At 37.7% G+C, this 12,945-nt stretch overlaps 1 protein-coding gene across 4 annotated transcripts in view; it reads left to right on the top strand.

The window, feature by feature from the left end:
- Positions 1–12,628, top strand: part of LOC139941431 (perilipin-2-like) — a 29,334-nt gene extending 16,706 nt beyond the window's left edge. Inside the window, exons 8-11 of one of the 4 annotated variants that reach the window (XM_071937920.1) lie at positions 95–259; positions 1,300–1,425; positions 4,282–4,293; positions 7,797–12,628. In XM_071937920.1, the coding sequence (XP_071794021.1) occupies positions 95–259; positions 1,300–1,425; positions 4,282–4,293; positions 7,797–7,892 (399 nt within the window). In that variant the 3' untranslated portion in view covers positions 7,893–12,628. The remainder of the gene's footprint in view (positions 1–94; positions 260–1,299; positions 1,426–4,281; positions 4,294–7,796) is intronic. The other 3 variants (XM_071937922.1, XM_071937921.1, XM_071937923.1) reach the window with 3 other exon arrangements.
- The last annotated feature ends 317 nt before the right edge of the window (positions 12,629–12,945 follow it).

The raw sequence follows: 12,945 nt of genomic DNA, 5'->3' as shown, positions 1-12,945 counted from the left end.
CTAGGGATGTGACACATGCAAAGTGCTTTATAAGAACCTATAAAGTACTCTATCATCTATGGAAGTTTTCATTTTGTTGTCCTTGTTTTTCTAGGAGGGTGATCAGAAGACCCTAGCCATTGCTCGTAGCCTTGCCAAGCGCCTTCGTGGTATCACAGAGAACGTTGCATCCTCCGTTGTTCTCCTCCCGCAGCAGTTCCGTGAGAAGGTCCAGGAGACTAGGAACCTGGCTGATTCCCTGCACCGTTCCTTTGAAGAGGTAATGAGACCGGGACATGAAGGGGTTGTTAAGTTCAACACTAATAAAGGAACATTAAATCATTGGTTTTTCTAACAAAACAGTTGCTGGTAGTGTAAGCACTTTATGCTATCCAACATGTCCAACATGTACCCAAACTGACAAACCTGTAGAGGTTTCTGGGTCACAAGAAAATAGTGAAAAACTGATCACACATGTTTGCATGACATCGATGCAAAACAAAAATTAACAATCAACGCTCACTGACATGACTGTGCGATAAACTCCAAACGCAAAATTAGATAATCCGATTCTCATCAAATATGACATTTCAGACGGAAATATTTCAAGGGGTGTTTTCTGCTATCATCATCATTATAAGTTTTATGTAAATCTGTGATCTTCACGATTTTGTTTCTTACCATTTCTGTAATGTTCCTTGGCTTTGTATGCTAAACGTGGCTGCAATGTTCAAACCAGCCTTAAAGGTAAGATATACGTTTGGTAATCACTGTTAAAATTAATGGCAATAACAACTTTTGCTTACAAGACTACAGCAGCTTTCGACAGTATAAAGCATTTTTAAAACATTTCATTTTTAAGGATGATGGTTATCTGTATAAGGATATCATTTTTTTTGAATCTGATGGTCAGATCCTGGATTCACAGCAAGCTTGACTAAATCATGTCCGAGTGGTCAAAATAAACAATTTGTTTGCCCTTGATGACTCCTTATTAAAAATGAGGTCCAAGTAGAGAATGGAGTTGTGAAGTTAAGGTGTGTAACCACTATGAAGCTGATTGAAGTACTGTGTGTTAGTTGTATTCCTTTAGTCGATCCCATAACTACGGAGCTCCAGGAGTGCCATCCCACATTTTGAGTTACCGACATAAAACATGTCGATAGGTTAACTTATAGCACAAATTGAGTCGGCTTGATGAGATAAGTTATGTTGGTACTCAATATGTGGGATGGCACTTCTGGAGCTTCATACGTAACATAGCACTAAATAAAATCAAGCTGCCATACCAAATTCTGCAATTTATTTCTTCTTTTTTAGGCCCAGACTCTCAGCGATGTTTCAGCAGGCCTGATGACAACCTGTAGAGACCAACTGAATAATTTGTCTCAAGCGTCCATCCAACTGGCAGATTATGTCATTAATTCCTCACCGCTCCAGTGGCTGGTAAGTGGGCACAAACAGGCCCCTCATTTAGGATTGTTTGATTATGCCCCACCCATCCCCTAGGACGCAACGCCCTTGATCTATTAACACTTGCCCATCTCTGCTCAAAAAAGGTGGCTGCTTGTTGGCATTTCAGAATTTGGGATTGCATTTTCAGATACATCTTGGGTTATGATTGGTCAATTAACTAGAAGACCCAAGCATCCTTGGTTGTGATTGGTAAATTCTCTAGAAGACCAAGCATCACTGTTTCTGATTGGTCAATTCAATAGACCCAAGCATCCCTGGTTGTGATTGGTCAATTCATTAGAAGACCCATGCAGGTCAGGTTATGACTTGTCAATTCACTAGAAGACCACGCATCACTGTTTGTGATTGACCAATTCATTAGAAGACCACGCATCACTGTTTGTAATTGGTCAATTCAGTAGAAGACCCATGCATCCTTGGTTGTGATTGGTGAATTCTCTAGAAGACCAAGCATCACTGTTTGTGATTGGTCAATTCTTTAGAAGACCCATGCAGCTCAGGTTATGACTTGTCAATTCAATAGAAGACCCAAGCATCCCTGGTTGTGATTGGTCAATTCACTAGAAGACCCAAGCATCCCTGTTTGTGATTGGTCAATTCACTATAAGACCATGCATCACTGTTTGTGATTGGTCAATTCAATAGACACGAGAAGACCAAGCATACATGGTTGTTGGTTAATTAATGTGGGCGAACCCTGGAAGCTAATCAGACGCACCAAATAGTGTTCTTTGGGGAATTTGTTTGCAAATTTTTGCATATGAACTTGATATTTTCCATGAAGAATTCACAGTCATTTCAAACTATGTAATTGCATTGAGCCTGGCTAATCTAAAATGCAAAAAAGGGGGGGGGGGGCGCTCAGTGTGCTTGCAAAGTCAGCTGCTAAGCTTTGCTCTCAGAAATGGAGAATAAAATGAATTATGAAATGCGCATCCAAAGCTTGTTGGCAATGCAAATAAAATAAAATAAAATAAAATAAAATGCTGGTTCTGTAGGTAAACTGTTATTATAATGGACCCTTCCCATGAAATATGCTAATCACATTCACGCATGCGTACAGACCCTGTTGGTTGGCAAACGCCATAGAGTTGTGCACTAAGCGGACGCGCAATCGCGTCTGCGTCACTCACCCATTAGCCGTGTACAAAACAGCGCAATGTTCCCTCATTTTGCCAACCAAAATGTTAGTGCGCAGGCGCTATGTGCAATTTACATATTTCATGGGAAGGGTCTATTACATACATGGAGGTAAGTTACGTTTGACATGAAATGGCAAGTCTAGTTTTACTCGCGTTACATTCAGGTGCCATACATATGTCTGGCTACCCGTCACTTGATCAATTTATTAAGGATCAAGTCACATGAAGGATTCAGAAATCAGATTTTGGATACGTCTCGTAATGTAACGTGAGCAATGAATGCTGGAATTGCTCATGGGATCCATTCTGGCCAATTTCGTCGCTCTGCTTACTAACAGAATTCTTTGCTTGGACATGTAGTGCTCTGTAAAGAATGTAAATCTATGGGTTGTAAGCGCAGAATTTTGCAGTAAACAACAGCCATGAAATTTGTCACTGCATGATCATGTTGGTGTTAACGGTTTTTATAGTTTTCATTGTAGCTATTTTGCATGCATTTTACTTAATGTGTTTTTTTCATTGTTGGTGTAATATTACGTATGTACATTTAACAGTTTGTGTACTTGCCCTAATAATAATCCGACCACTCTTGGCACATTAAGTTTTCATACCTACAGGATAAAGGCAGGAATTTGTTGGATGCAAGATAAAAGAATTTGTTTCAGATACAGCATTTTTACAAAAAAATATATTCAGATCTGGGAAAAAAAAAAAAAAATTTAGCTATAGAAAATGAACTAGTTCGTTTGTTGCCATCTGGTGTCAGGAATCGCATATATTGCTTCCTGTTTGGAAGTAATGTGAAAACAAAGATGGGTGCACTGTGCCTTGAACGCTCAGCAAGGGGGATATGTGCACATTACAAATCTTTACATTATTATTATTAAATTCAAAAACACAGACTGTTGTACATGTACATGTACATAGAAATCATCCCCATTTTGTGCTCGTAGAATTAGTCTCCTCCCAAAGAAGTCAGCTCTCCTTCCATAAGTACTAATTTATTGTTCAAGTTCAATTCCGAGGGGTTAGATGTTTAAATGGATGAAGTAATTTTGACTCCCATTGTTTAACAAAACACAACAGTTTTTGTATCTCAAAATATCTTGTTGTCACTAACAAGCCATGTTCAGTAATTAGAATCTCAGCGATAACACTTGGTCATGCATAAAGCACAAACCAGTGTTTTGTTCCTTTTTAACAGGATAATGGTGCTTATCCCTCTTTCAAATTGACGATGGTTTGTTCAATGGAAAATTCAGATTTATTTATTTTATTGTTATTGCGCATTATTTTTTTCAAAAGAAAAATGATGATAAATAAAAGGTCTTACCTGATGATGGTAAAAAAAAAAAAAAAATCAACGCATTTTGAGACGCAAGTTGTGTACAAATAACCATGCCTGGAGTTAGACGGAGGCCACCTGGCCTCGGTGCCCTTTCATACTTTCGTTTGAATAAAACGAAAAAATTTGTCCAAAGGAAATGCCCTTTGCAAAATGAAAATGGTCTTGCCCTCCCAAAGGTGAACTTCCAGGCCTGAATAACTTACAAAGGAGGAGAGATGGTGATAGTTTGTTTACATTATTTTCAAGATCATACTATTTAGTTTTCCTTGGGAATCATACCACACTTTAAGTTACACTTTCCTCTCCTTTCTTCATCTTCCCTTTTCCCTTCTACAGATCCCAAGCGAGGTAATTCAAGGCTTTCTGTAGATTAATACCCTTATCCTGCCCTGCCTAGTTATAAGGGGATGCAATTTCTGGTGATGAGGTGGACTTGGACTTTGAGACACGTCTCTCTAAATTCAATTTCCCCAAGGCTTTTTGAGATTTTCTTTAGTTTCCTTTGCTATTCTTAACCATTGTGTGTGTTTTATTATTATTTTTTTCACTGTGGTGTAATGGTATATTAACCATGCTAACACTTCATCATGTTAATCATGGCTAGCATGCATTAGTTTGGTGTCTCACATGAGTTTAACACGGCATTATGTAAAGCATTTGGTACCCGTTTTTAAAGACACTGGACACTATTGGTAATTGTCAAAGACCAGTCTTCTCACTTGCTGTATCTCAACATGTGCATAAAATAACAAACCTGTGAAAATTTCAGCTCAACCGGTCATTGAAGTTGCGAGATAATAATGAAAGAAAAAACACCCTGGTCACATGAAGTTGTGTGCTTTCAGATGCTTGATTTCGAGACCTGAGGTTCTAAATCTGAGGTCTCGAAATCAAATTCGTGGAAAGTTACTTCTTTCTCAAAAACTACGTTACTTCAGAGGGAGCCGTTTCTCACAATGTTTTATACTGATGACCTCTCCCCATTACTTGTTACCAAGTAAGTTTTTATGCTTAAACATTTATTTTGAGTAATTACCAATAGTGTCCACCATTTCCACTGCCTTTAACACATTAAACAAAACTAAATTAGTGCCATCAACATTGAAAGATCAAAAGCTGGTACTATTTTTCTGAAGATGAACACTTTCCTGGGCTTGAAAATTGAAATTTGAGTGCAAAAAGTAGCCAAGCACAACAAAATTGCACATCTGTAAGCAATAAGAATATTACCCAAAGCATCATTCAAATAAAGACTGTGTGTCTCGGTCAGATTTGACCATTTGTAGTACGGTGACTATGGCTAATGATAGCTAATTCTACTCATACATGTATTTAAGCAAGTAGCCACAGCCAGTAGCCACACCCAAAAACTTGAATCAGTCACAGCCATTCTTAGTTACTCTTGTTGGCAGCAGACGCACTGGGTAAATTTACATTGATCGTGTCAATTTGGTCATGCCTAGATTTTTTGAGAACAGTGGATTCTACAGTGGATGAGTGTCTGCTGCCACCTAGTGTTCAGAGTAGCAAATGTCATTCATTGCATCAAGGAAATGAAGATGGCTTCAGAATTCCACCTGCTTTGTATTAATTTAGTCAGTAATGCATGCTTTGATGTAGTGTTGCTTTCCGAGTAGTGTAAAGTCAAAAGGCCTGCTTGCCACTATTCCCTTTGTAATTTTGTCATCCCACTAAACATGTGATGTATTTGAATTGATGATAAACAATGCAGCTTTCTTGTTGATCATTCATTCAAATCTATGTAAGCCCAGTTCATACTTCTGAAGTCGTAAAATCATAAAGAACATTTCAAAAGAGTTGAGATGTGCAGAACTCCTGCAAACTTTTGCATTAAAAGATATTTGTGGTGATGTTAAATTCGCTTTGCATCACAGGGTCCAATCAAGAGACTTCAGTAACAAAGTAAGAGAAAAGGCTTTCTACAATTTGTGGCCATTGCAACTGCTGAAGTTTTAATGTGGACACGTCCTCGAGGCATAAAGGCGAAAATCTGTCCTTTTAAAACTGGTGTGATCTAAGTTGATATTGTATGATTGCCATTACAAACACTGCATCGCATAATTGATTGTTGGTGAAGGGAAAACTCTAAGAATTGTTAATCTTAATCCTTGAATGAATTATTTGCTAAATAACACATAATTTTTTATGATAATCAAAGCTATGCAATGTGGCCAGTTTCACATAACATAATTTATTTCATATTTCCATATGCCGACTGTGCTACATGTAGCTGCTTCTCAAATGACGCTTTTTAATCCTGTTTGAATATCATTTGTTTGAACTAACCCAATCAAAAAGAGCCAGCAACTAGTTTGGCATCCACCAATTTGTATGACAATTTTCTTTTTTAAAAAGCCAACAAAAAATTGACTTAATGATAGAGGGCAGTATTTGCATTGATATGCTCAGTGCCTTGTGCAGTTTTCAACAAATGCAAGGATCCTGGAGCCAAGACTAGTCAGGCAATGAGAATGGTTGGTCTCAATCCGAATAAGTGTCTGAAAAGGCCAGGAATATACACATTGCAACAGACTGAGCTGGCTGTATAACTTTGTTTTACCCTTAAAGGAACACGTTGCCTTGGATCGGACGAGTTGGTCTATAAAAAGCATTTGTAACCATTTGTTATAAAATGCATATGGTTGGAAAGATGTTTTAAAAGTAGAATACAATTATCCACACAAGTTTGCCTCAAAATTGCGTGGTTTTCATTTTACTGTGCGAACTAACACGGTCGGCCGTTTATGGGAGTCAAAATTTTGACTCCCATTAATGGCCGACCGTGTTAGTCGACAAGGTAAAAGGAAAACCATGCAATTTTGAGTGATACTTGTGTGGATCATTATATTCTACTTTAACAACATCTTTCTACACATATGCATTTTATAACAAACGGTTACAAACGCTTTTCAAAGACCAACTCGACCGATCCAAGGCAACGTGTTCCTTTAAACTAATGTGTATCAAGCACTGAACATGTAAACTCGGTATACTTTCCCCGAGTTCTGTGAAAAGCCAAAAATAAACTCTGGCAAATCACTCAGGCCGGATTGAAACCCATGGCCTTTGCATTGCTAGAGCAGATGTCTTACCAATATACCAACGAGGCCAGTGGCTAGAGGCAGTTTGAATCATGAGGTTACCGCAAAAATAATAGTATACATACGTATGGTGCAAGGGTAAAACAAACTTAAATTATATTCCTTATCCCTGGTGCAAAATTAGCATCTATTAAGAGAATATGACTTGACTAAAGAAGTGATATAGTTGTCTCAGCATCATACTCCAACTGGAAATCAAATTTATCACTTCACTTGAGTCACACACCGACTGATGACAGCCATTTTATAATCAGTCATGTGACACTGAAGCATTTGGAGTTGGGGTCTGGGTACTTTTTGCAGGACACGAAACACAATGTCCACAGATTTACATAAAACTTCCACAGTTTGAAGCTAATGCTGGTAGAAAGCTTCCCTTAGAAAATTACTTGCTGAAGTGCTGTACATGTACATGTAGTTTTTGAGATATAAACAAAACAAGTCACAAAAATAGTTTTCGTCTCAGGTGACAAAAATTACTTTAGCATGTAAATTGTATTTTTGTGACTTTGTTTTACCCATTCCTCAAAAACTACAGCCTCTCAGCAAGTAATATTTTAGGGTTAGCTTTTTACTGTCATTATCTTCAAACGGTGTAAGTTTGCTGTAAATCTGTGGGTTTTGTGTTACAAGAAGTACCCAAATCCTTTATAGTCACAGTCACTCATATCAAAATGGTCAGAGCGAGGACGCACTGGTTTATGAGTAAAATACCTTTTAACTTTGTAGTTACCCAACATTGAGATGGAAGGCCTGGAGTTTGACTACATGATAGGCTCAGATCAAAATGACGTGGACCTCACCAGCGACTCAAGCGAGTTCTAGCTTTAACCCTTGGGACTTCTACAAAACATCACAAGTCACCTTATACAACAACCAAGCCTTGCACTTTCTACACTTTAACCAGTGGGCTGTTAACACTGCAATCTTCACGGTGGCGCACTGAGTGACTAACGAAGGTTTAGCAGTACCAACAAAGGGGCTGCACCTTGTCCGTCTTATTGTTTGAATATCTGACCATTCTGAAATTATTCTCATTTGATTCACAGGAGGAGGAATGACGGCAAATGGATATCAGACAACATAGCCCTAATAACTGACTGTGCAAGTCTTGTGTGGATTCAAGTATTTTTGGGACCACTTTAGTCCCACATACATTGCTTTAACTTGTGAAAACAAAAATTAATGCATTTCAGTTTGTCCCAATGTCTGGACACACCCAAGACTTGCACAGTCTATTAAGGACACAATGCCCCCTAAGTTGCTTAAAGTAACCATGTAACCACCTAGTTTACTACGTAGAATAAGAAACCATATCATCAACCAATGGGAGACTTTTTGAGGGGTGGTCTTCAGACATTTAACTCTTTCAGTACCCGCTTTTTGTTGCCATTTTGGATCTGGATTGCCCAGCTCATTTTAAGTTTTCGAAATTCCGTGCATTGTTTAATACTTCTAGCCAAATAAAAATTTATCTTGCTGATTTGCGTTGCCTTGGTACATTTCAAAGTTAAAAGTGTTTATTCATTTTTTGTTTAAGCCCCAAAAATGAATATTTTTTATCCTGATACAGATTTTATATCTATTCAAAATATTTCTTGAGTGATAATGCCTGCTTGTGAAAACATTTATTTTCTGTTGTACATGTACATGTATAAAAGATTGTACAATATATAATAAATGGCACTTTCAGAACACATAAAATAGATCATACTTGTACAATATGGCGCTGAAAGAGTTAAGTGGCTTCAGTTAAAGGAACACGTTGCCTTGGATCGAACGAGTTGGTCTATAAAAAGTGTTTGTAACCGCTTTTTATAAAATGCATATGGTTGGAAAGATGTAGAATACAATGATCCACACAAGTTTGCCTCGAAATTGCGTGGTTTTCCTTTTACTGTGCGAACTAACACGGTCGGCCATTGATGGGAGTCCAAAATTTGACTCCCATAAATGGCCGACCGTGTTAGTCGACGAGGTAAAAGGAAAACTGTGCAATTTCGAGGCATGTTTGTGTGGATCATTGTACTCTACTTTTACAACATCTTTCTACTCATATGCATTTTATAACAAACGGTTACAAACGCTTTTTAAAGACCAACTTGTCCGATCCAAGGCAACGTGTTCCTTTAACATAATACACCATGTGTATATGTGCTGTGCCTCAAATCATACTGTTGGCTTCAGTTAAATGTTGAATTGTGCAAGAACAGAGAGGACCTACATCTTGACTTTAACTTGGTTTTTTTTCTAGTCTGTGTCTTCTGTTTTGGGGTCGGGCAGCATTAGCCGCCAGACAAAACAGAGGGTAGTGGTTTGGGAAACGAGCTCTGTGGTTTAGAAAAAGCCCCTAGTATAAAAATACTTCCTATATTGCCTCATCCTATGTCTGGTACCCTTCCTCTCCTGTACCCCATAAAAACATGTACCTGTAACCTCTGGGGGCAGATAGCATTATACATGTAGGGGTTATTCTGGTACCCTTCCTCTACTCTACCCCATAAAAACATGTACCTGTAACCTCTGGGGGCAGATAGCATCCATGTATGGGTTATATTGGCAATTTGGGTTTGGCTTTGAGTTGCGTCTTGTGTTCTAATTTTTTTTTTTCACCGACCACATGCACAGATTTTAACAGCCTCCTGTAATAAAATTTCAGCCTCCTGTATGCGTTATTTACGAATTATGCATAGATGTGCATCAAAACATGTTTATCGTTGCCTGTAAAGATTGCCAACAGGGTTGACTTGATAAAGACAATGAAACCCAATGTCTCGTAACCAATTATCATGGCCAAAATGAAAACTGTATGGAACTTTGAATAATATACTGCTGTCAGATGAACCACAAAATATGTGATTTTCTCCTAATGTGTGATGCCTCATATAAAGTCTTTTTTTAACTAGCTTGCTACTGGCAAGTTAGATTGCTATCTAAGAGTGTCTGCACTCTCAACTCAAACCGTGTCTAGTCAAAGAAGATAAGTTCTGTCTTGAATAATTATCACTGATCCTCGGGACTCGGCAACATTCACTGATGTGTATCAGATGTGGAAAGGAAAACATAATTTTGTTTTGGCTACATACTGTACTTCGTACATGTATATATTTGTAGCTTCAAATCCCCTAGAGTCATACATTGGGTACAACTCAAACCTAAAACTTTCTCAATATTTTCCAAAAGCAAGACTAATAGTGTAGTACTGTATATGTGGATATTTGGAAAGGATTGAGCCCTCGATTGACCCAGATAAGACATGTATAACATCTACAGGAAATAACAGATCAGTCTTGATAGGCAAAGCTCATAGAACCACTATTAAAGGAACAGGTTGCCTTGGATCGGTCGAGTTGGTCTTTGAAAAGCGTTTTGTAACCGTTTGTTATAAAATCGATATGGTTAGAAAGATGTTGTAAAGGTAGAAAACAATGATCTACACAAATATGCCTCGAAATTGCGTGGTTTTCGTTTTACCTCGTTGACAAACACGGTCGGCCATTTATGGAAACTTTGACTCCCATAAATGGACGACCGTGTTAGTTTGCGACGTAAAATGAAAACCGTGCAATTTTGAGTGATACTTGTTTGGATCATTATACTATTCTACTTTAAAAACATCTTTCTAACCATATGCATTTCAAAACAAACAGTTTCAAAGGCTTTCATACTAATCCGATCCAAGGCAACGTGTTCCTTTAAGCAGTGTTCACAATCACATGTACAGGGTGGAAAGCAAAACATGTGTTGTCCCTATTCAAATGTCATTATAGAGGGACTAAATATTTATAACACTAAACCACAGTGAATGTAGTAAAGTACACTGGACAATGCTGGAATAGAAAAGATTGTCACAAATTTCCCAAGGTTGAGTTCACTTCTTCATTTCATGAGGCAGTTACTAGAAAGGGAACAGCCAAGATTTGGACAGTGTTCTTTTTTCCATTCCATTAATTAAGCAATCTCAGATCACCCTCTGGTAAACCGTCCTGCCATTCAAGATAATCTATAAGGGGCTATGGGATGAGGCAATACTAGGCTGTTTAGTCTTGAGTGTATTTAAACATTGACACCCATTTCAAGTGTGATTTGTTTCATTTGCACTTATTACAACTGTATGAGGGAACCATGCAAAGGCTCACCACATTGTTTGAACATGTGCTGGACTTCGTTGGTCTATGTAGTTTAAGGAATATCCATGTTTTTTGGCCTTTGATGTGTACTGTGTGACTTGTGTAGTCCTTGTGGTGAAGTGTATTTAGTTAAGTTTAAACTCCATCATTTTTCTTTGTACTTTCTTATATACATGTACAACCAGACCATTGCGTAATGTACTCGTCTGCGTTTCAAAAAGGCTTATGTTTTATACACTGTGTACCCAGTTTAGTTAAGGTTTTTTCTGAAAAACTAATACATAGACTATGAAAAACTGATCATGACCTATTGTTTCTTATTTGAATTTATAAGCTACAAAATTCAAGTTTAGCATTGATCTGCGTGTTATTCTTTTGCAAAGTGTCGCTTGAAAACAGATTACTTTAAAATGTTCACAGTTCTGGAAAATGCATTAAAGGGTTATAAAACTGCATTGTGTACACTCCTTAAATGTTTATTGTTGTGGCTGTTAAAATATACTGTCTTGGTCTTGTAATAGACGCTGATCTGATTGTTATCAAGATTTCATACTACTGTCAGAAGCATGTTGTGTTACTCACACCTAGAGCTCTATACCAGGGTCCATTGTCATGGCTCCACTTGCCGCTAAATGTTGCACTTGCGATGACCAGATTCTTCACTTACAGGGCAACTGCCGTTTTCGTGCGCTAGCTGTGTAAACAAAGAATGCGTAGTAACATGGAGTATGCAAGCACACAACCAAAAATTCCCAGTTAACCTGTGGAATACCGCAGGCGCTGGTAAGCAGAGCCATGAAATTCGGCTCCGATCTTTAAAATAATATAGCCTATTCTTTAGTAAGTTCATTAATCTTTGACATTTGTTGTATATTGAACAAAAGATAACACAATCTCTTTGTTTAGGAGGAACCTTTTTACTACACTGTTTCACATATAAACTAGCGCAAAATCTTTCTATTATGTACATGTTGCTACATGTTAATTACACATGTAATCAAACAGAATTTATGGCTGCTGGTTTTCGCTGTCGATTCGACAGGGAAGCAAGAATGGGTAATGATCTCCCAAATTCTCCAAAATAATTCAGTGAAAGATGCAGGATTAATATTCAAGAGTTTGCAAACCTAGTTTTGTGGAAAAAAAAGCCATCCCCTGGATTGGTTATTGCTATACCAGTAGCCACTATAAGAAAACAACCCATCTGTTTTATGCATTATAATGCACAATCGAAATGCAACCCATATAAGGTTATACAAAATGATATTGCTAGAGCAGCATTCTATTTTTGGCATAACTCTTGTATGATAATGAGTAGTTTTAGTCGCTGTGTAGATTTAGTTTACCGCTTTTTGATAGTTCTTTTCACCCTTTTTCTGTTTTGTAGCAATAAAGTAAGTCGGAGTGAATGTGAAGCATTAAAATTGCAAATTTTGTCTGGTTTGGTTTATTTGAGTGTCACTGCTGCGAATGTCAGAGAGGTTTATCGCACGATGCAACTTCTATAATTAAAAAACTTTTTTTAATAGCGCATTTTACAATAACTACCAATGAGCTTATTAGTGCCCTGGGCCCAATTTCATCAAGCCTGTATGCACGAAAATTTGCTTAGCATGAAATTTCTTCCTTGATAAAAACAGGATTACCAACCAAATTTCCATGTGATTTTTAGGATTTAAGCAAACAACAGCTGAATACAATAACAAGCAATTATGCAACAAATGGAAATTTGGTTGGTAAAACCTGTT

The sequence above is a fragment of the Asterias amurensis genome, chromosome 9 (genome assembly GCF_032118995.1).
Source record: "Asterias amurensis chromosome 9, ASM3211899v1".
Lineage (NCBI taxonomy): Eukaryota > Metazoa > Echinodermata > Asteroidea > Forcipulatida > Asteriidae > Asterias > Asterias amurensis.
The sequence above is the reverse complement of the archived record's forward strand: the minus strand, read 5'-3'. Positions and strand labels throughout refer to the sequence as shown.